Consider the following 22,728-nt stretch of genomic DNA (forward strand, 5'->3'; position numbering starts at 1 on the left):
AAAATAAATTTATGTAAAATAAATAAAAAAAAATGGAGGAACGGAAAAGGAGAAGCGGCCTTAAAAAGTTAAAAATCAATTTGTAAATATCATCATCAAATCACACACTCCTCACGTCATCATCATTTTATTGTGCCTTTGTGACAACAGTGGATTCAACCGCATTTTCATCGCGTACGTCTGCGCCTTTGGAGTAGTCACCGAGCTCTGCTAACTTTTCACGCAAATCGCTTTGGCACTCCGCCAGCACTTTCGCCTGGTCAAACTGCGATATGCTGATTCCGGGAAGCGACGCCACGGTTGCCCGCAGTCGGTCCATGTGTTGTGTAATGGCATCCATCTTGCGCGCCAGCTCGGCCCGTTGTTCGGCGCTGTCGACACACAGATCAATCAGCTCGGCACTCTGCTGCAGCAGAGTAAAGTCGCTTGGCTGGAGCTGGTCCATTATGCTGCCGAAAAATTAAGATAATAAAAGTACGGCTGTTGTGCGGACAAAAAAATTGAAAGGAAGAGATGACGCTGTGTGTCCCGGGCTAATTTTTTGAAGCCTTACGCTGGGTGCGCCAGGGTCTCGCTGGAATCTGCGCCGGCTGTGCGCAAACATAATGATGGGACAGGGTAGCGCCGCTGTCACGAGACTGCTAAATGTTTAAAAAAGTTGAAAATGATTGGCTCGCTTCCACCCCCTCATCCTGGGTTGAAAGCATTGTTTTTTGTGAAGAGAAGCGCACATCATCCCTCGCACTTCTTTCTTTCTGCATTTAGTATTTAATTGTTTTGTTAACTTTTGCTGTCCACCAAGTTAATTCGCCTCATTTGATCGTTTTGATAGCAATACAATGCCAGAGCCCGACGCTAGCTCGCCACTTCTGAGCAGCAGCAACATCAGCAGCAACATCAGCAGCAACATCAGCCGCGACGGTGAGCGCGAGCTACACAGCTTTGCTGGCCAGAGAGCAGGGATTTCTGCCTGGTGGAGGTCGCGGAGTCGCGATGCGCTCTCCCTGCTCACGGTTCTCCTGTTTCTTGGAATTGGCCTGGGGATCTGGGTCTACGGAACCCTGCCCACATCCGACCAAGACGAGCACCCGCATGAGTACGCTCTGAGCACGGGCCGCATTCGCGAACACCTAACACGTTTTTTGGATATTGCAGGGAAGCACAACAACTCTCGGTCAGTCACCAACGGACACGCAGCCAGTGCTGAATACGTCATTTCGCAACTGCAGACTCATGGAAATTGCGACGTTCACGTGCAGCATTTCAAGTCGCCCGTGTGGACGGTCCGGGAACCCCGCGGCTCGAGGTCAAGGGACCAGTGGGTATTGATTACATTTTTGGAACAGACTTTCAGGTGATGCGCTACGGCGGGCAGGGCGCAACATTACGAATGCCAAGGCTGTTGCGGTTGGCGGCAACGGATGTGTGGCCGATAATGTTGGCAACGTTGCAGGCAAGGTTGCAGTTCTACGGGAGAGCAGTGGGTGCTCGATATTCGAATCCGCATACATGCTCGAGAATCTGGGAGCCAAGGCGGTGGTCTTTGTGCGCTTGCCCCGGTTCAAGAGCCCGTCGACGGCGCGTGTGAGAATCACCGACTGGAAGGAGGGGGACCCGCTCATGTCGATTCCTGTGCTCTCGGTGACCAGTTCTGTGGGCCAGCTGCTGCTGAGCACCGAGATTGCCGCCCAGCTTAATATCGAGACCGACACGAGCATCGACATTGTCAAGACATTCAATGTCATTTGCGTTGGGCGTACAGGTGACTCATCCAGCACGGTCTTGGTGGGCTCGCACTTGGATTCGGTTGCCGCTGGTCCAGGAATCAATGACAATGGGTCGGGCTCGGCCTCGACGCTGGAGATTCACCTGACGCTTTCCAGGATTGAATTTAAGCCACGCAACCGACTGGTATTTGCGTGGTGGAGTGCCGAGGAGGATGGACTGCTGGGGTCACGTCACTTTGCTCGCGCATTGGCTCACGGCTGGAAGAACCGGTGGTCTGACGATGAGCCCGTGGATGTGCGCTGGGAGGACATTGCGCTGAACCTGAACTTTGACATGCTTGCCTCGCCCAACTACATTGCACAGGTGCACAACGGCACAGACGCGCCAGAGAACGCACGCACGGGGTCGAGGCACATCCAGCGCGTGTTTGAAGACTTTTTTGGTCGCCATAACTATCCACACCAGGTTACCGACATGCTGGCCGGGTCAGATTTTGTGCCGTTTATTGATAATGGCATTCCAGCTGGCGGCGTGCTCACTGGTGCTAGCGAGATCAAGTCAATTGAAGAGCGCCGCACGCATGGCGGCTTGGCTGATGCTGCTCTGGATACGTGCTACCATCGCGACTGCGATACTCTGCTCAACATTAACATCGACGCTCTTGGAAAGATGTCTAAGGCTGCTATGTATGCTATTTCTACACTGAGCAGAATGCCAAATCTTCGCGATGAGCTGGCAAAAGAATTTTGAGATGTTTTGCTGAGCCTTGCCTCAGTAAATTCTAGCTATGCCAATTCTAAATTGATAGATAGCCAACAAGTAATTATTGATGTTTATGTTGAAAGCTGAAAATAGCAAGAGTAACTAATTGTTTTGCCTAATTGAATGTAAGGGCTCATACAGCCAAATTTACCGATGCATTGGCAAGTTTTTTAAATAAATTTTTGGCTTAGCTAATGTCAATAATAATATCCTGTTGATGCACACCACAATTATAACAAGCCAATGATGTTCTTGATTTTCGAATTTTTCGCTCAAATGAAGCAAACAATTACAATGCCCTAATTATGACCACATGCAACATCAATAGTTATTGTTTGTCGTCAAAAATGTATTCCGTTTATTTTTGGTACCAAGTGTAAACCCAATGTAGGTTTGCAGACATGAACACAAAATAAATTGGTCATTTGGCAACTGATTATGCTAGCGCATAAGCTCGTGTTTTCCAATTTACGCGTAGATACAAGAGAAAATCATATCATTTGAGCTTAAAATTTGCCCAGCAATTACGGCGGAAAATAAAATACTTCAATTCTACTCAATAAATTGCCTTTTTAATTTTGTGCGCGTAAACTTCAACGCTTTTTATATTTATCGACGCTTTATAATGGAGATCCAAATTGCCGACGAGCCTGCAAACGCAACTGTAACCGCAACCGCCAATTTTAATACCCCCGCGCTTAGACTCAAGCGCAAGCTAACTGTCGAGTACCGCACTCTCAGCATCCAGATGGGCATGCATAACCAGAGCCGTTGCCAGCGCCCTACTGCAAGTCAGTCTTTTTTTGCAAAGCTTCAAATGTGGCTGTACTGCAAGCTGCACATCCATGGTGCACATCCTCAGCACCAGACCGACTACAACGACCAGCAAAACAAACTTAATTCAAATGCTGATGAGCTGAGCTCGCTGAAGTTCCATCTGGATACCGTCAACCAAACTCTGGCAAAATTTGGCACTAGCCTGATTCAGGGGCTCGAGGACCCAGCAGTCAAGCGCAGACGCGAGCGCGACGGTCCCAATACGCTCAGCAGCCCGCCCAACTGCATTTTACTGAAGATTTTTGAATGGCTGTTTAGTGGCTTTTGCCCCTTGCTCTGGATTGCAGCTATATTTGTATGGATTTCGTGGAAACCGCTGGGCAAACCCCCAACCCGCAGTACCTTGCTCTTGGTGTTGCAATTTTTATTGTCATTGCGCTGCAGGCATCATTCAGCGCGTGGCAGGAGTGGACTACGTCTCGAGTCATGGCGTCAATTAGCACTATGCTGCCCGCCGAGACCATGGTTATTCGCAATGGCGAGCTTGTCAAAATTATTGCTGGCGAGCTTTTTCAGGGCGACATTGTTCGCGTTCGCGGTGGAGACAAGGTACCTGCCGACCTGCGCCTTATTGAGGTTACTTGCGATCTGCGTTTTGACCGATCGATGCTAACCGGTGAGTCCGACGCCACTGTGGCCACGGTCAGCTATACAGACGAGAATTATTTGGAGACCCGAAACATTGCCGTCATGGGCACGCACGTTACGCAGGGCTCTGGCATTGGCATTGTGGTTGCCACTGGCAACAGCACCGTCATGGGCCGCATTGCACGCATGACTGCAAGCAAGAAACCTGAGCGAACTCTGCTGCAAATCGAGATTACACGCTCTGTTACCATTGTCACCATTCTATCGCTGCTGGTAGGCGTCACACTGATTATCATTTGGGCTGTGTGGCTGCAAAAGAGCTTTCCAACTTTTCTTTTAATTTCTGACGCACTGGCCAACAGCGCTGGCGTTATTGTGGTATTTGTTCCTGATGGCCTGCCCATATGCCTCACGCTCACCCTGACCCTCATTGCCAAGCGCATGCAGCGTCAGAATGTTTTGGTCAAGAACTTGACAACGGTCGAGACGCTCGGGTCAGTCAACGTCATCTGCTCGGACAAGACCGGGACCCTGACTTGCAACCGCATGTCTGTTGTCAACGCTGGGTTTCTAGACGCAGTTTTTATTCCCGACGCGCTCAGACAACAGCGTGTCGGCGGGAAAGGCTTTACCGCGGCTCAGCGCCTTTACGAAACAGCCGCCCTTTGCAACAGTGCTTCCTTTGACTCGGCAACAATTGGCCTGCCCATTGACGAGCGCAGCATCATTGGCGACGCGACTGACTCCTCTATCCTGCGCTTTGCCAAGAATATATGTCCGGTCAGCCAGCTGTGTGGCGAGTATTGCAAGTTGTTCGAGGTGCCTTTCAACTCAAAAAACAAGTGGATGCTCTCACTGCAGCAGAATGTTGTGGCCAGCAACAGCGTGTCGTTGCCACAACCGCCCCCACTGCTGCTGGTCAAGGGCGCACCCGATGTGCTCCTTCCACGCTGCTCGACTGTTCAGGATTCCAGCGGCCAGATCCACCAACTCAACACGGAAAACATAGAGCGACTGCAAGGTCTGCAGTATCAGTGGTCGGGACTAGGACAGCGGGTACTGATGCTGTGTCGACGTGAGTTTCCGGACACCAACTCCTTTGCTAGACTCGAGGATAACCAGGCAGAGCTTGAGCGAGTGGTTTTTATTCACAACTGCAACCTGTGCGTCGTTGGCCTTGTGGGCATCGAAGACCCGCCCCGCAAGGAAATACCGCATGTTGTTGACACATGCCGCCGGGCTGGCATTCGCGTGTTTATGGTGACTGGTGACTTTGCGCTGACGGCCACAGCCATTGCTCGCCAGTGCCACATAATTACCAACGACAGAGTGGACACTATTGAGGACGTGCATGCTGGATTGCTGAAGTGCGTGCAGAATACGTTTGCCAGTGCCGCGAACAACATGTTGCCGCTGGATAAAGACAGCTCGTCACCGGTGTCAGCAGTCACGCGCCATGAGGATAAAGTCAGTAGTCTGGTATTGTCTGAAAGCGAGCTCAACAGTTTGCAAAATGAGCACTGGGACATCATCTGCGCTTACGGCGGAATTGTGTTTGCACGCACAACGCCTGAGCAAAAACTGCGCATTGTGCAAGAGCTGCGCAGACGCGATTATGTTGCAGTGACTGGTGATGGCATAAACGACTCAGCAGCACTCAAGGCAGCACATATCGGTGTGGCTATGGGCGGCGGCTCAGAGGTAGCCAAGGAGGCCGCCGATATGGTGCTTCTGGACAACAACTTTGCCTCTATTATTGTCGCTATTGAGAACGGACGCCTGGTGTTTGAGAATCTAAAGGTGCTCATTTATCTCATGCCCGCAGGCTCGTTCTCCGAGTTTATTCCAATGCTTTTGAACATGGTTCTGGGCGTGCCGCTCCCTCTGTCTGTCATATTCATGGTTCTTATCTGCATGCTCACAGACGTCTGGGCCAGCATCTCGCTGATGTACGAGTCTTCCGAATCTGATATTATGCTTCGTGCGCCACGCAATCCCAAGAGAGAGCATCTAGTTGACCTCAAGTTCTTTGGTCAGGCGTATGGTTTCATTGGTCTTCTTGAGGCATTGTCTGCGCACATCATATTTTTTGTGTTCATGTACTGGCATGGCGGCTTTACACCTGGAGATTTGTTTTTGGCATTTGATAAGTGGACTCTGGGCGATTTTCACGGCAAGGATCAGGCCACACTCAACTTGCTGCTTCGCACCGGGCAGTCAATCCATTTCTTGACACTGGTTATATTGCAGTGGGGCAATATGTTTGCCACTCGCACTCGGCGGCTGAGCGTTTTCCAGCAGAACCCCTTGTGGGGGCCAACTTGCAATCTCAGGCTTTTGGCCGCCATTCCTTTTACATTGGGCGTGGTGTTTTTATTTTTCTATGTCGGCTGGTTTAACCGCATCTTTGGCACGGCGCACATCCCTTTACCATTCTTCTTTATTCCTATTCCATTTGCACTCTTTATCTTGTGCATGGACGAGCTGCGCAAGCTTGTTGTGCGCACCCGTCCATCCAGCATAATGGCCAGGGCTTCATGGTAAATATCTGACAATTAGTTTATTATAACTAGTTTTTATATACAAATTTATAGGCTGCCTAACAAACCAGATTTATACATGTATTATGTGCAAAAAGTGATAAGTAACCTGCGTTTTGCTTTGGGAAAACACAGCCAAACAAAATAAGTCATTAATATTTTTTGCTGCCAATATTTTAATTGCAAAAGCATTATCACAAAAGTCTAATTTGAAATTAACTATCAACTAAAACTGCATATCTATTCCAAGGCTGCTTGCTGCAAGAGCAATTTCCATGACTCCCGCAGATGTTCCTCGGGAAGCAACCTCCCAATAAGGACAAGCTTGTATATCGATTTTACATTGTCAGCACCTGATGCCGGTGAATGTTTCTCAGGAACAACAAATGAATCGTACATCTCGCGCACGCCCTGCACTACAACAGTGGCTTGGTCGACTATTTGGTCGCCACCAACAGGTGTAAAGTCTGATGCTAAAAGAAGCGCCTTAAGTCTGAGCATCTCCATTGCAGTATCAGTGCTATTTCCACCTGGAACACGCGAGTCCCACAGGAGCTCCTGGATCCACTCGTCGACCTTGGGCCAATGCAGTCTCCCCGGCGCCTCGAGTGCCATGGTGCTAATTGTTTTGTCAATATGGTGGTGAGAATGGGCGTCTCTGACAAAGGGCAAAGTCTCTGGGCTGATGTCCGCATAAGCACCGATGCTCAATATGGTATTCAAATCGACCCTTGCAAAAGAGGAGCGATAGACTTTGGCCGTCCCATTTATGTTTAAAACCATCGCCTCGATGTCCAGCAGATCCTGCTCCCCGACCAAATCCGTCTTGTTCAGCACAATTCGGTCGGCAAACGCCACCTGCTTCTGCGCCTCGTTCATATTTTCGCCCGACAGTGCTTTCTCTTCCAACTGCCTGTGGATGTTCTTAGCGTCAACCATGGTCACTATGCCGTCCAACCTGATGTCACTTCCCAGCTCTTCGTTGGACCACAGCATAGTGGCTATATTTCCAGGATCTGCCAGGCCGGTGGTTTCCAGAAGAATATAATCGAATTTGCCCTTGCGCTCCATTAAAGACTCAATGGCCTTGAGTCCCTTGTCCTTGACTGTGCAGCAGAGACAACCGTTTTTCAAGTCCAACCATTCTTCGACCAACTCGCCGTTGTTAACCGAGGTGAACGACTGGTCGATACCCTGGGAGTCGCCAAACTCGTTCATAATTACGGCTATACGCTTGCCGTGCTCTTCTGTCAAAATGTAGTTGAGCAGTGTAGTTTTTCCGGATCCTAGATATCCGGTGAGAATGGTTGCCGGGACGATCTTAGTATCGTTGCACTCAACACTGGGCCCATCGGCGCTAATTTTGCTAACAGTCGAGTTCTCCTCGAAGCCCAGTGCCTCAATGAGCTCAGGGATTTCGTCGTCCATATTTGTGCGTATAGTGAATTTGAAATTAAAATTAAAATTTAGAAGTAAAGGAAAAGAAAATTTTTTGTAGAAAGAAAAGAAAAAAGAAAGATGACGGTTGAAAATGATCCAGAATCAACCTGCGCTGAGATGCAAACAAAATCTAGGGGCGACGTCATTGGAAAAATAAAATATTTTGTAAAAATTTGAAAAAGAAAATTATTATTTTTGTCACAAAACATTGATCGCAAAAGCTCAGTTACCGCCCCAGTTGAAAAAGCCGGCATTCCGGCCTGTGATCTTCTCCTCGGTAACCGTGGTGGCTGCATGCGCATTGCCGCCTCCGCCGCGCAGGGGCTTGGCGATCCTGCTAAAGCGCAAAACATTGTTGCTTGTCGGCTGCATGGCCGACCGCGAAGCGTCGTGGCTGCGGATGGCATTAGCCTCCTCGTACTTGCGCTTCCAGCTCTCAGCCTGGTTGGTCACATCCTGGATGCGCTCCTCCAGGTACTCAATACGCTCAGTGCGTGCGTTCAGCTTGCGTTCCGACAGAGAGACCTGCTTCTTCAAATCGGTGTTTTGCACAACAAGCTCCTTTTGCATCAGCGTCAGCTGCGCGACGTTCTTCTCCAGGAGCTGCATGCGCTGAGGCTGGCCGGGATTGCTGACACGGCGGGTGAGCTGCGAGACTTGGCTGCGCGACTCATCCAAAGCCATCTCGAGCTCAATGATCTTCTCACATCGGTTCTGCACGTCACGCATAAGCGACTTGCGCATGGTGTCGTACTCCATGATGCGCTGGGCCATGTCGCGCCGCATAATGACCATCTCGCGCTCCTTGAGCATCGCGTGCTCGGTCGCGGCGGCAGCGGCAGAGTCACCGCCAATGGAGCTGCCGCCGGTGGTCGTGGCGCCGGCGGCAGAGGTGGCCGTGGCGAGAGAAGCGCTGAGGCGGGTCTTCTCCTCGACCAGCGCGTCGATTTTGGACTGGAGCTCGCGGTTCTCGCTGCGAAGCTCGCGGATGGCCACGTTGCTCTTGGTAATCTCCTCCTGGCGGCGCTGCAGGTCGGCCTGGGCGGCGTCCAGCAGGGTCTTCTGGTTGCTGATCTTGCTGCTGTAGTGCTCCTCGAGCTTCGCTCGCAAATCGTTGATGCTCTCCGTGTCGCGGTTGGTCTGCTGCTCCTCGGCAACAATGGTCTGCTCAAGCATCTCCTCATACTCTGACAGCAGGCGCTCGTATTTGGCGTCAGTTTCGGTGTAGCCCTTGAGCAGCTTGTCGTTCTGGATGGTCAGCTCAAAGATGGTCTCCTCCTTTTCCTGCAGGAGATCCTGGCAGTCGTCGAGCTCGCGGCGCATATGCGTCATCATCTCGACCTTTTTACTGTCGTCGTCGCCGGCCTCCACCAGCGAGCGCAGCAGCTCGCCCATGCCCGCCTCATGCCGCGACATTGCCTTTGTCGAATCCAGCTCGTTGAGCATTGCAGCAACCCGGGAGGCGCGCTCCTTCTCCTTGTCCATCGCTGCAGAGTCGTTTGCCTCGCGGCGCAACTCAACCAGCTCTTCCCTGAGCTTCTCCAGCTGCTCGTTCATCTCCTTGTTGGCGTCGTTCAAGCTCTCAATCGTCAGTTCGGCCTCCTGGTGCCCAAAGCTCACCTTTTCAAGCTCAAGCTTGAGCTGCGAGGTCTCGTTGGCCAGCTCCTCTTTGCGCCTGATGACGCCACTCGATTCGGATTTCAAAAAATCGAGCTCATCGCGCATCGCGTCGCGCAACTTGATACTCTCCTGCAGGTCGCGTTCCTTGTCGGCTATAATATCGTTGAGCTCGTTTTCGCGCCGCAAAAACTCCTCGCGCTCGTCCTCGCTCATGACTGTGATTGGCGAGTCCGATCGAGAGGCCAGGTCGGACATAAGCGATTCGTGGAACATGAGCGAGGGAGTGGGCGACGTGACGCGTGCGCTCAGGGTCGTCGGGCTCAGTGGCGATGGTGTCCCTACGCCTGCGCTTATCGAAAGCCGGCTGCTGGTACCCGTGGCCCGCGGGGTCGAGTAGCCAGCGCCGCGCGCCGCCCCGCTCTTTAATGATGTGGCCGGCGGCTGTTGCTGCTGGGAAGGTGCATAGAGCGCAGCCTTCTCCTTGCCCAAAACGCGCTCCCAAGTAACCTGGCTTTCGTTCTCGACAACTCCACCCTTCCGCCAAATCGAGACCTCGCCCTCTAGAGCCGTGTAGTACGACTTGAACGAGATGACTTGGGTTTGGGTCTTTTTGAGCATGATCTTGAGCTCGGTCGCGCTGACCTCCTGGTTGACCTTGGCCTTGTTTTTGATCGACTTTGCACGCATACCAAAGCGCAGCGTGCCCACAGTCTCGGATGCATTGAACGACGAGGGCGAGCAGTTTATAATCAGCGTTGTACGCGAATTACCACCAAGCGACTCTTGCAGGATACGCGTGAGCTTGGAGTCGCGGTACGGGATATGCGTGGACTTTCCATCTGTCAGCGCGTTGATGACCATGCCCAAGGCTGAGAGTGACTTGTTGATCTTCTTGGCCTCCTCGAGTGTCTGGCCCGTGGCGCCGGTCTTGCCAACTTTCTCGGAACCAGCCAAGTCGACGAGGAAAAGCCGACCCATCTTGGTCTTGCCCGTGACTGTGTCCTTTTGCTCGATTGTGATTTGGAAGATGCTGTGACTGCGCGAGCTCTCAGCGTTCATGTTGGTGGAGGCGACAACGCGGTTCTTTGCACCCTGTCGCATCACCTCGTACACCTCGTCAATGCTGCCAACAAAGACCTCCATCAGGCCCTTGACGTACACACCATTCGCCTTGTCCTCGTGTACTGGCAGGTTGGACTCGTCCGGGTTTAGCAAATCGCGGATCCTCTCCATGTAAATCTCCATGTATGACGTCTTGACCATGTACTCGAGGGTCGGCGGCGACTCGACAATCTTCTCAAAGATGCCCTCGACAATGCGTGGGATGATTCCCTTGAGGTCGTGGTTGTCGATATCCGCGCCCATCATTGTGAACGTCTTTCCCGAACCCGTCTGACCGTAGCAGAAAACCGTGCCATGGTAACCGTTGAAAATGTCTATACACAAAACAAAGGCAATAGTAAAAACTCGCACGGTCAATTTAGATAAATGAAAATAGCTGAGATTTTAATTAAATTCGCTCCACTTTTTTGGCGTTCAAGAGCAAAAATAAAATACATTGCATTGCGTTGCTCCCCGCTCCGCCCCGCTTCAAATCGATATATGTAAATAAAATTCAAAGTCATTGCAATCGATGCTGTTTCCTTACCTTCCAGTGTGTCGCGGATGGCGTAGTTGTATATCATGGACTGACTGGTGTCGGAGCCAAAGACGCGATCAAATGTAAAGGAGCCGGTGTGCTCGTCACACTATATAGAGAAAACGGCAGGAAACAAGTAATAGTAAGCAAACAGTACCGTTAGTTATTTTTAGCGCATGAATTGCTTTGCCTTCGCTGTGTGCGAGCAGCGCTCATAGCTGGTACCAGAAGTGAAAGCAACACTTGAAAAAGTGTGCATGGCTGAGTGTCAAATACATAAAAAAAACTGTTTGCGTACCTTTATGCCAACAGTCGTCTCATCTTCAATTTCAACCACAGATGTGCCGCCCGACTTTTTCTCTAGCGAATTGGGCGGGCGGAAACGCGCAATGACCTTGATGTTGTTGTCCTGCGACATTGCTTCGGGTCCACAGGAGGCAAATTAAAGTGAATCTATAGCAAGACTGGCGAGTACAAGGTTGAAATTATATATTCTGCGCGGGCCCTTGTGTCCTTCGATTAGCAAATAGTGCTCCTACTGCGATTATACTTGTTCTCTGGAAGGGACCAGCAGCAAAGTAGACTGGGTGGCAAAATAAGAAAAAATATGTAAAAAGAAATAATCCAGAGCGTACAAGGTAACTGATGAGCAGAACAATAAAATAGGAACAAAGTTGAACGAGGCAAAAGTTAAAAATAAAAGTGTATGAATTGAAGAAGAAAAAACAAAGACAGAAGGGGTATTTTTTGGCTGCACTGCCACGCCCTGCGAGCAATTTGGCAATGCACATGATAACTCTTTCGCTCAGATGAGAAATCGAAATCGAAAGCAGAAGCTGAAGCAGAAGTAGCAGCAGTAATTACCAGCCAATCAAGCTGTCTAGAGGGACAAACAAAAATAAAGCAGCAAACCAAAGCTTATTGTTGCTGGTTCTGCTGCTCTTCACGGATCCGCTGCACATGCCTTGCGTCGCTGTCGCACAGCGCCGAGTACTGGCAGCTGCACGTCAGATCCTTGTTTACAATTCGCATTGTGATCGACCACCGCTCATTGCGCTCGCGCAACTTTCCATCGATAACATCCGAGCGCCTGATGCGAATGGCATGTTCCCAGCCATACCGCGCCTCGCCAGTCATCAGCACCAGGCTGCCGGGCTCCAAATCCAGCGTTACCAGAGCATGGCTCGCGGGCTTGCGAAAGTCCATCTGCACTGGCGTGCCCATTGACAAAATGACCAGGGTGTCTGTGAACGATGTATGACTGTCGGCATGAAAGGCAATCCCAGCGCCCGGCGGGTACCGCTGGATAGTCAGTTGGTCTGGGTACTGGTCTGCAAAGAGATGAGGCAGCTGCTGATGGATGCGCCCGATAAACGGGTGGATCCAGGATGGCAGGCTCTGCGATGCGGTCATCGAGGCGTCGCCGATGTGCTTGCGGTGGTAGTCGAACGAGTGGCCGTAGTGCTTGACAAAGCGCTCCTGCACCCTGTACCACTTGTCAGCGTTGCCGACGCCAGCGGCAATCTCTCGCTGCTCGTCATCGCCAATACACTGCATTATCCGCTGCTCCTCGTCTTCAGTGATAAAATTGGCCATGTAGTGCAGCCCATTGTGGCTGTCCAGCGTCTCTGGCTTGGCAGAGGGGTCTAGTGAACGATCGGCCAGATACGCAAAGTTCAAGTGGGTCAAGTACTCAAGAAACACCGGGTTGCTATTGAGCTCTGCGCAAATATTCCCGTGAATATCCGCATACGCCGCGCGTGCGTCGTCGCAGCTGCGGAATATAACAAAGCTGTATGGCTTTCCGAGCTTCATCACGATGCGCTCAAAGCCGGCGTATTTTCCGAAAACGGCTTCGAGCTGCTCGCTTGTTGCGCCACCCATTGCGGCGCAGCCGATGTTCACAATACACATGGATTTGCGGGGCAGGCGGCTGAACACAGAGCCAGTGCTTGTAAGCTTTTCCATGCGCATGAATGTCGCGTAGGCCTCCTCTCGCCGCTTCTTCAGCTTGTACTGCTCGTTGCGCTCCCTGCGGGTGACCTTGTTTGGGTCGGTTCTCTTTGGTCCGCCACCCCGGTCGCTCGAACCGGTCGCTGGATCGTCAAGACAGAGATCAAGGTTGAGATCGAGATCGAGCAGTTCGGGGACAATGACCTGGTCTGTATCCATTCGCTTGCTGAATAAGTGGATTATTTTTGTCTTAGAGGCTATCAGTTGTGGGGGGAAGTAGTTATTGCGGCCACGCCACAGAAATGAAAAATCAGGCCCAGGAAAAAAATCATCAGCATCGCACATTTTTCGGCCAATTGAACTTTATGGTGTGCAGAGTCCACTAGTGAAAAATGTATTTTGGAATTTCCAGACATTTATGGCGAAAGTCCAGATTTTTAAGCGGGGGATTTTCAAAAACTGTTTTTCACGCAAAAAGACATCGTCAGAATCGACTGAGGCCGACTCTACAGCAATGCTCAAGCCAAAGCCCAAGCCCAAGCGTGTGCGCAAGAATCCATCTTCCCCTGCTTCTTCTCTTCAAAAGAAGCAGTGAATTGGTTAATATCGTCAACCATAGTGGTCTATTGCCACTAATTTCTAAACACTTTATCTGTGGGAAGGATGTTTTGCAGAGTACTTGTAGCCTCGTTCTTTTCTTTTAGTGCCTCGCACATCATTATCAATCGTCATGCTGTTTGTCTTTTGCTTTTCACATTTTTACCTTATTTTTTACCTTATTTTTTCTATTGCATCTTCAATTACGAGCTAAATGTGCCAAAAGCACATTGCACAAACACTCGCATTCTAATATTCTCCTTTTTATCTTACAACAGCGTGCACTTAAACTGTCGACTCGGGAGCAACATTATACAGCAACAACATGGAGTCGAATATCAACAGTGCACTGCCACGGAAGCGCAGTGCGGCACAAATTGTCATTCTGCCAGACTTGCAAGTTCCGCATATGGCCCGGGTGGCAGAAGCGCCAGAGCCGAGATCCGGGTCACTTGCTTCTGGCGGCAACGGTGGCGGCATATCGCGAGCTCAATTAAGACCCTCGGGCCATTCGCTTTCTCCAGGATCCAACGGGAGCCCTATTCCGCTGTCTACGTCACGCACAACTGACCACTTTAGATCGATGCACGCGCCCAGTGGAGTTAATGTCGGCAGCCGGTCTCTGCTGTCGGCGCCGGCTCCCTTGACATGGGACGAGACATTAACGGGGTTCCTAGCCCGGTTTTGCTCGCCGCACGCGTTTGGGCTGGAGAGCATAGCGGTGTGGCACGACGAGATGGCCAAGATTAAAACACCGACTACACAGACAAGGTACAGATATTATATGAGGTTTCCGCAGCGCTGCGACTCGTCACATTATTATTTCTTACGCTCGCTGATTGGGATTGCGGTTGGTCGTGTGTGTGCCTTATTTTTTTGTGTGTAGGGAGCAGTGGACCGAGGCCGAGGGCTATATCAAGTATCTCGCTCAACAGCTAGGTAAGTTTTTGCACGATTAATTGTATTTGTGCCTATGCACGCTTGAAACTTTAAATGATGCTAGCCATTGTGCTTTATTTTCTAATTTTACACTATATCAGCTGCACGCGAGCAACTTGCATGATTCTCATTGCTTACTTATAGCCGCAAACAACGCACTGACGGGAAACCTAAACTGGGCAATGTTTCATTTTGTCGCTCACATGCGATGCCTGAAGACAGTTGATTTCCTCGGCGACATTGACCCAGCGCTCGCGAGCCTGCAGTTTATCTTGCGTATTATGCTCAAGGGATTGTGTCTCACTCTGGATGATGGCAAGCTGCGCAAAGTGCTTGCTGACCGCCAAATTGTCCCGGGCACGATAGATCTGATAGTTGACAAGCACATGGCGCTGGAGAACGGCGAAGTGCGCACGCATGCGTTCAAGCAGACACTAGCGGACCCTAACAAACTATACCAGCAGCTGCTCCGCTACGTGGTGCTTGCAATTGCCCGAGTAGATATCAGCCGCTCGCAGTCGCAGTACGTGTTTTACCAGGACCTGGTCGGCATGCTATTAGATGTGTTCGCCTCTCAGTTGGCTGCCAGCAGCATCCCGACCGCAAACAACCTGTTTGTGTGTGAGCTGCTCAGCGTGGTTGGCCCATCGACAGTGTTTAATATTGGCAGCACACAGGCAGATGAGATTGTCTGCGCGCTGCTTCTGAACGCCATCGAGGCACCCACGGCTCCGTCGACACAGGGGCTGGTTCAGAGCGCGTACTCATACTTGTTTTCGCGCCAATACACTGCTCACTCCAAGCAGACCGAGCAATACTCTTTGTTTTTGCTTATGCTTCTCATATCAGCGCCGCCCTCGAATGATGGCTCAAGAAACCCCTATTTGCAGACGCTCGAGTCCCTGGCAAACACGTCCGAAAGCGTGTTGAAGATTGACAGGTGTGCGGTACCATTTCAAAAGCTGTTTGCAAAGATCGTCGCCGAGCTGCACTCCATCGAGTGGACGGCACTGTTTCAGACACTGGTTGCACGCAACGAGGCATTCCGAACATATGCGCTGGCACGCACGGATGCAGACACCCTGATTGTGCCGCTGTTGAAGCGGATAAGTGCGGCCACCGCGCTTCCATTTTCGTCATCGTTTGCACACGGCCATGGCAGCACAGTCCCAGGATCTGTTAGCGGCGCTGGCAGTGGCAAAAGGCGTGGTGATAAACATGTGGCAGCGCCCAGCTTTGTTACTGTGGTCTCTGAAGTAACACACCACCAGAAGCAGCAGCAGCAATCACAGCAGTTTTCAGGCGCCTGGACTATGCCGTCAACGTCGCCGCCACTCGGACCACCGACTACTGCGCCAACCGTGGGCTCGGCCACAACATTAGGGATGGTTTTGCCCGCCAGTACTGCTACAAGCAATACAATTAGCAGTAACAATGGCAGTAGTGGCGTACCACTCAATTCACCCGGAATTCGGTTACGACAGAGCGCAATGCTGCCCTATTCTCTCGTTCCTGAAACCGTCCCCTACGTTCACTTGTACCTATGGTTGGATATTCTTTTGGTTTTGTCCTCCGACGCACAGTTTGTCGAGCAACTCCAGCGCACGATGATAGACTTTTGGCCGGCAACGCCGCACCCACTGCACAAGCCGCCGCTGTCACACTGCCTGGTGGTCGAGTCCATGCGGATATTTCAGCTCAACTTAATGCTCCTCAAGGACAGTCAAGTACATAAGCTGTCTCTGGGAATACTTGTCAATGTGCTCAGCAGGTCAACTGCCATTCCATCAGCCATAGCTCAAAAACTGATCAAGCTCTTCGAGATGATCCACAAAAGATACTCCAAGCTTGCCGTCTTGCATCCGGACAACAGCAATCATGGCGGAGAGCCGACTGAGAATCTTGACGAGCAAGGTGTCTATGCACAGACACTATCAACCCTGTTGGCGCTATTCTGCCACCTGTTAAACACCAACAACCCGCAGTTTATCTACGGCGTGTTGCAGGCGCGCGAGATACTCAGTGCCTTTGCAGAGCCCACCAAAGCATCATATTTTGCCAATGCGGATGGCCTTATTGGTCGCGCGATGAGGGTTGCGGCCGAGCTGCGCGTGCGCGTAGCATATTTTCACGCTCGCATTGCTGCGTTGCCCAGCCCCCAGCAGGCAAAGGATATTTTGGCGCTGGTCGAATCAGTGGTTGCCAACGACCACGGGGATAGCGAAACACAAGTGGATTTGCTGTCGCGAGTGCCCGATGACAGCGAGTGGTCGGCGTTTATGCTGCCTTTGGTTTGGGAGCTTCTGCTCACGTCGACTGTTGCGTCGGTTGCTGAGGGGAAGACACCGCTGCTTGAAGAGTTTGAAAATCTTGTTATGTGAACCAATAGTTTATTTAAATTTTAAATTTTAAAAAAGATGTGGTTTAAACTATATTTTGCTACAATAAAGGTAAGCCTGATAACTATTCCAAAGCTAATAATTCCTACCAATAATTTTTTTTGGGAAAAATCAATTATAACCCTAAAATTTCCACATTCTTCATCCATAAAATTTACAAATATGTAACAATGGATGCCCTTACTCTTATCAATTTGTAACATCGGGCAATCCACAATGGCATGATGCTCAATAGGAGGGTCTTCAGTTGGCCTTTTACCTTGCCCACTTCCAGATAGACGCACAATTTCTATTATGTTTTTGGTATGTCTTGTGGTGACCTTATAAGCACAATTAGTTTCAACGTAATCTTTATCATATTTATTCCTAAAATTCTCATACCTCAATTTTATTGATATGTTCTTCATAAGTTAACTTGTTGATGTCATTGGCGGCATTAGATTCATTAGCGTCTTTTGCGGCCAGTTTCCGATATTTTAAAGACTCGAACAGTTCTTTATAAGTAGCCGACTTATCAACCACCATTGTTCTATCTTTACCAAGTTTTAACTGTTTTATAAACAGGTTTTTTGTGCAATGAAAATAACGATGACGACGACGGCATTATTTTGGTTGGCTTGGTGGTTGTTATAGCGCTTTTATGACTGAGTTGTAATATAATGCAAAAATAAGTTGTGTAAACCAGTTATAGAGCAAATAAATAATATTCCAAGCAGCGTGCACTCTAAAAAATTTTGCTGAGCTTCACAGACAAATTTAAAGGTAATTTTTTGTCAAAAACCAATGCTGACGTGCGTATATAAAAACAGAAGCAAGTTTGATTTTCATTTTTCCAATGTATATAGTTACCAATGTTGTCATGTAATATATCAACCATACCATATGGTGTTTACTATGCTCGCGCATTCTATAGAACTATATTTCGTAGATGCACGTAGGCTGCACCGAGTCAACATGTCTGTCATTCAGAATATGCTCAAACAATACCAATTAATAATTGTTTTTAAAAAAATTTGTATCAACTGAATGGGGTTTAACTTGTAATTTGAATTTAATTAAATGAAGGAAATACACGTACGGGTGATGTGGCAAAGAAATAAGATTATTTCCATTTATTTTTCATTGGCACTTTTTGTCCACAATCGACGCACCATGCTCGTCATATTCTGCACGCGATATCCAAAGCTGGTGGAAGGTGCCCAGCGACGCCAGGATCGAGCCGCCAAGCCAAGCGGTGACCTTGCGCTCAGTATTGGTGCTGGGCGCGTACATCTTGATACGACTGCCAGGAATAGAATTCTGCAGCATAACCGAAATGCGGTCGACGAAGCCTGGGAACAAAGTCGAGCCACCAGCCAGCACCACGCTGCTCAGCAGCTGTGGCCGCAGATCAACATCACTGGCCATCACGCTCTTGAGCGCAATCTCGTGCACGCCGAGCAGCGCCTCGTTCTCCAGGCGTTTAGGGTGGCTGACCAGATATTGGTTCGGGTTAAACAGAATCTCAGGTAGCGCATAGCGCATCGCGCCAACAGACAGGTTAAATCCATCGGGAAACTCGAATGGCTTGGGCGGCTTGCTGGCAACAAGGTCGGCGGTGTATGGACGCTCGAGGATCTCGCATGCTGCCTCTTTGAACTCCTGCACGGCACGCAGCCGCATATCCTCGAGGTACGAACTAGTGGTATCAGCACGGTTGTAGCATACAATTGCCGGCGGCTGCAACGTGTCCACGGGCGCTTTGGATTTGATGTCGAACAGCGGGGTCATCTCGTAGCTGTTCTCCATCCGCAGCTTCTCAAGAATCTGCTGCGAAATGACCTCCCCGCCGAGCTCCTGCTTGCACACGGACTTTGTCAGGCAGTATCCTTCGTACACAGCGCATGCGCTAGCCATCTCGCCACCCACATCTACTACCAGCCCCGTGGGCCGGCCGGTTCCAAAGGCCGCCAGCACTGGCGTCTTGCACACGAAGAACGCCGGACAGTTAAACTTTTCAAACGCCATTTCGACCAGCTTGGCCCGGTGCGCGCTGGTGTTCCATGCAGCCTCGCTGACCATCACCGGGTGCTCCTCGGGCTTCACGCGCAGCCGGGACTTGAACGCATATTCCCATATCTTCTCGTACATGTCCCAGTCCTTGACGAGACCCTGCTCCATTGGCCCGCCCACCTCCATGCCAGCGCGCCAGGTTGCCGACTCTGTGTCGCCAACAAAGAATTTGCGCACCTTCTTTGTCCTGGCATCGGTTGTCTCTCCCGCTGCCTCTGCCTCTACATCGGCCATCTCCACGTCCTGGTCGCCACCCGCCTTGCTGATATCCTTGGGCTCATCGGAAGTCTCGGTCACCTCAACCTCAGACTCGATGTAGCCGGCGTGCGAAGGAAAGTACGCCTTGGGCAGGTCCTCACCTGCAAAGCCCGCGCGCGTCCATGTGCTGCCGACGTCAATCACCAATGCATTCACCTCGTCGCCGCCGTATGTGGGCATTTTGTTTTGGTCAAGTCGTGGAAAATATAAAAGGGGAAATGAATGTGGTCAATGAAAAGAAAAAACAATTTGAAATGTAAAAATAAAAATGAAGCAGCGAATTGAAGTAGATATTAAAATGGCAGACGAGACGCGTTTCTTTAACACGGCAAGCTAATATGCGAATTGCTGCCGTCTTGTGTACGTTCAAGCGTCAATAGAACTAAAAAATACATCGATACGACTCGACTCGAATCAAGAGCCGAGCTGATTTGGGATCTTGATAAAATTTACCCAAAAATATTTTTTTTTCTCGTGCACCTCAGCCAAACTGATTCAAATATTTTTTACGCACTTGTCGTGGCGACAATTTACTCTTGTTCGGGTTGCTGTCGCTTGTGTTTTTTGTTTTCAATTCGGCCTTTTTTCTTCTTTTTTGGTTGTTCAATTCGTTTTTTATTTACTAGGCCCTTTACATTATTCTGTCCTTACAACGACCATGGGTTCTAAGCGCAAGTCCACAGGAGGCAGCGAGAAGAGCAGCAAAACCAGCAAGACTGCCGCTTCGACCAAATCATCCCCCGGCGATATCAGCATCTCGATTGACACCTCAAAAGCTAATGTGCAGCCGGTTCTGGCAAAGTTTTCCGCAGCAGTGCCCGCCGTAGCGTCCTCCTTTGCCACATACAAGAGTGTGGACTCTAACAAAAAAGATGCGTGTCTAGTGGTCAACGAGACAGAAAAAATCGAGTTTGTTGGCCAGAACTACGAGGACGGCAAGAAGCTCAACTCTGGCAGCCGGTACCTTATTGGTGTCTACGACAAGGAGACAGACACGGTGACCTTCCGGGCAGCGCCCCTGGTCAACGTCAACACAGTGATCAAGTCGCTGAAGAGCGCGCGCGGCGTGCTTGACCGGAACATCTCCAATGCCGTTATCCAGGCGCGGAATGAGCTTGGTGAGGCTTTCGGTAACAAGAAGAGGAAGGCGCAGATTCGCTCGGAGGAGCGCAACAAGATCAACATGGACACGGTCAAGGGAGACATGGGCATTATCGAGGCCAGCATTGAGAAGCGCATCAGCACTATGCCCTCGGAGAAGGACCTGGCTGCCGAGGCCAATGTCAGCCGGCCGCTGCCGAAATTCGATTCCGAGGCAAAGACCCCCGAGGCGATCTACGACATGGAAGATGTGCTGCCCAAGGCCCTTCAGTCGCATATCGATATTCTGCCCTTCATCAAGAACACCGACGCCGAAGGGTACAAGCCTTTTATTGCCGCGCGCTCGCAGTTCATCTACAAGAAGATCGAGCGCATCCTTGGTGTCACCAAGCCCGATACCGTGGAGCTCCGGCGTACCATCTATCTCAACTACCTCATGCGCTTCTACGGCATGCAAAACAAATTCCTCCGCAACCGCGCCGAGTGCATCAAGTCGCTGTCCTGCTCGCCCGAGATTGCCGACGCCATCTTTGACATATTCACGGACTGTGACGCTGGGTCACACAACCAAGATGGCTCGCCTGTTTTTGTCAAAACAACGGCCACCGAAAACAAGCTTGCTTGCTATATTGCCGTGCTTATGCTGTCGCTGAACAAGTGGACGGCGTACCCATCGGAGTTGGCTGCGGACCTGAATATCCCCGGAAAGAAGGCCGAAACCTACTTCCAGAACGTTGGCTGCAAGCTCGAGGCTGCTTCGGCTGCCGATATTGCCGCCAACACGTATTCCAAGCGCCCGAGGTCTGGTGGAAATAAGATTGCCATTCTCAAGGCGCCAGTGCAGTTCCCCAAGGCGAGCCTGAGAGGATCCAAATAGTTCCTTGAGTATGTTTTGAGATTTTGCAGAGTTGCTGATGTTGAATTAAAATATATATTTATCCGATCAAATAGTATAAGATCAAATCACCGGTTTACTTTCGGCAGGGTTTTTCCATTACAGCCGTGTGGCCGCTTCGCAATAAAAGTAAATTCGCAATAAAAAGGGACGATCGCTGTGATCTCACTGACAGATGCAGCGTGCCCGATTCGGGACCAGGAGCAAATTGCGATAATAAGTATATAATGACTGGTCACCACCATGTTAATTTTGCGTCTTTTTATAGAGATTTTCGCTGTGACCACCACCGATCACCATTTTCATACGGGATGGCAGACTTTAAGCACGCTCATCTTGCACCTTGCCATTGATACTGGCACCGAATGAGCCAAATATGTGAAAAGTATGTAAAAGGTATATGAAAAGGGGAAGGATTGCAGTGAGAGCGCACCCAGCTGCGTTTTCCAGGCATCGCAGTGGGATGATGCAATAATAGCCTCGCATGATGCTTTGTGGTTCTTAATTTAGCTTGAGTTTTCCCTCATTGCTTGATTTGGCAAGTATGCCCACCGCATGATTTGAGGGAGCGAGTGCGGGTGCCCGGCAAAAAAAGAGTCCAATATTGTGGCAGTGAGAACCACGTGCGCTTGCAGCAGTGGCTGCCCTGGATAAATTATGTCAACTAAAATTAGTTCAATTCGCCCCTGCTAGCAAAAAAAATCCGACCACACCGACACAATGACTGACAACTTATCACCAACATCGGAACAAGAGGAATGCGATCAAACACCAGCAGACATCCATCGATTCAACACAGTGCAAGGCACTGAGAGACAAAGGCAGACGCGGATCACTCACACAGAGCGCGTGTTCTCACCTCTTTGCGCATTGCGGACAAAACAAAGTTGATTTTTCTTTTTTTGGCAGCTCAAGTGATCATCTACTCGCACGCCAAGCCCAGCACAGCACTCGAGGAAATTTAGACACGAATGTAAAATCTGGCAGAGCGCAACGGTGGCATTCTCCAAATTGTCAGTCTTCTTCCTTTCTTTCTCTGGCCATGAAGCGCATGAATTTGCCAAGTAAACAACACGCAGCAAAAAAATAATGCAGCGTTTGGGATTAACAACCAATCACGCTCCGCCATGCAAATAAAAACAGGAAAATGGTGACGAGCATTCCTGCGATTTATTTTTAAAAAATTTATAGTAGTGGGGGATGTATGCGGGTAATGTCTGATGGTTCGTTCACCCCCCTTCTCTCTACCTTTATTTCCCTCTGAGGCATTGATTTTCATTCCTGCGTCTGTGTGTTTGTACAAAAATAGGTCTTGTTTTTTTGTCTGCTCGCATATACAAACACCTGTCTCCGCTCGACTTTGGTGTACTGTGTAAAATC

At 50.1% G+C, this 22,728-nt stretch overlaps 8 protein-coding genes across 8 annotated transcripts; 3 read left to right on the top strand and 5 right to left on the bottom strand.

The window, feature by feature from the left end:
- Positions 1-35: 35 nt before the first annotated feature.
- Positions 36-871, bottom strand: BX661DRAFT_181634 (uncharacterized protein). Its single transcript, XM_051535762.1, has one exon. The coding sequence runs from the start codon at positions 443-445 to the stop codon at positions 128-130; it is 318 nt and encodes a 105-aa protein (XP_051392265.1). The 5' UTR covers positions 446-871; the 3' UTR covers positions 36-127.
- On the top strand, positions 840-2,718 carry BX661DRAFT_181635 (uncharacterized protein; the record flags this gene model as incomplete). Its single annotated transcript, XM_051535763.1, has 2 exons — positions 840-1,137; positions 1,376-2,718. The coding sequence occupies 2 exons, from the start codon at positions 840-842 to the stop codon at positions 2,476-2,478; spliced, it is 1,401 nt and encodes a 466-aa protein (XP_051392266.1). The 3' UTR covers positions 2,479-2,718.
- A 4,127-nt stretch (positions 2,719-6,845) lies between these two features.
- BX661DRAFT_124740 (COBW domain-containing 2) lies at positions 6,846-7,778 on the bottom strand (the record flags this gene model as incomplete). Its single annotated transcript, XM_051532440.1, has 1 exon — positions 6,846-7,778. A coding segment is annotated over one exon (933 nt), but the record flags the coding sequence as incomplete, so codon positions are not given.
- A 339-nt stretch (positions 7,779-8,117) lies between these two features.
- Positions 8,118-11,572, bottom strand: BX661DRAFT_170676 (kinesin heavy chain; the record flags this gene model as incomplete). Its single annotated transcript, XM_051533644.1, has 3 exons — positions 8,118-10,951; positions 11,164-11,263; positions 11,453-11,572. The coding sequence occupies 3 exons, from the start codon at positions 11,570-11,572 to the stop codon at positions 8,118-8,120; spliced, it is 3,054 nt and encodes a 1,017-aa protein (XP_051392268.1).
- Positions 11,573-11,858: 286 nt separating this feature from the next.
- BX661DRAFT_181640 (uncharacterized protein) lies at positions 11,859-13,450 on the bottom strand. Its single transcript, XM_051535764.1, has one exon. It carries the CDS (start codon positions 13,324-13,326, stop codon positions 12,073-12,075), a length of 1,254 nt encoding a protein of 417 aa, XP_051392269.1. The 5' UTR covers positions 13,327-13,450; the 3' UTR covers positions 11,859-12,072.
- Positions 13,451-14,579: 1,129 nt separating this feature from the next.
- On the top strand, positions 14,580-17,094 carry BX661DRAFT_102064 (Dyggve-Melchior-Clausen syndrome protein-domain-containing protein). The gene is made up of 2 exons (XM_051532396.1): positions 14,580-14,643; positions 14,788-17,094. Exon 2 carries the CDS (start codon positions 14,826-14,828, stop codon positions 17,022-17,024), a length of 2,199 nt encoding a protein of 732 aa, XP_051392270.1. The 5' UTR covers positions 14,580-14,643; positions 14,788-14,825; the 3' UTR covers positions 17,025-17,094.
- Positions 17,095-18,065: 971 nt separating this feature from the next.
- On the bottom strand, positions 18,066-19,651 carry BX661DRAFT_181644 (actin family). Its single transcript, XM_051535765.1, has one exon. The coding sequence runs from the start codon at positions 19,530-19,532 to the stop codon at positions 18,162-18,164; it is 1,371 nt and encodes a 456-aa protein (XP_051392271.1). The 5' UTR covers positions 19,533-19,651; the 3' UTR covers positions 18,066-18,161.
- Positions 19,652-20,010: 359 nt separating this feature from the next.
- Positions 20,011-21,330, top strand: BX661DRAFT_170680 (RNA polymerase I associated factor, A49-like protein; the record flags this gene model as incomplete). The annotated part of the gene is made up of 1 exon (XM_051533645.1): positions 20,011-21,330. One exon carries the CDS (start codon positions 20,011-20,013, stop codon positions 21,328-21,330), a length of 1,320 nt encoding a protein of 439 aa, XP_051392272.1.
- Between the last annotated feature and the right edge of the window lie 1,398 nt (positions 21,331-22,728).

The sequence above is a fragment of the Kickxella alabastrina genome (assembly GCF_025024165.1).
Source record: "Kickxella alabastrina strain RSA 675 chromosome Unknown BX661scaffold_9, whole genome shotgun sequence".
NCBI lineage: Eukaryota > Fungi > Kickxellomycota > Kickxellomycetes > Kickxellales > Kickxellaceae > Kickxella > Kickxella alabastrina.

Excerpts from the sequence above, each read along its gene's own strand:
- BX661DRAFT_102064 (XM_051532396.1), top strand. The coding sequence starts at position 14,826 with ATGTTTCATTTTGTCGCTCACATGCGATGCCTGAAGACAGTTGATTTC.
- BX661DRAFT_181640 (XM_051535764.1), bottom strand. The coding sequence starts at position 13,326 with ATGGATACAGACCAGGTCATTGTCCCCGAACTGCTCGATCTCGATCTC.
- BX661DRAFT_181634 (XM_051535762.1), bottom strand. The coding sequence starts at position 445 with ATGGACCAGCTCCAGCCAAGCGACTTTACTCTGCTGCAGCAGAGTGCC.
- BX661DRAFT_181644 (XM_051535765.1), bottom strand. The coding sequence starts at position 19,532 with ATGCCCACATACGGCGGCGACGAGGTGAATGCATTGGTGATTGACGTC.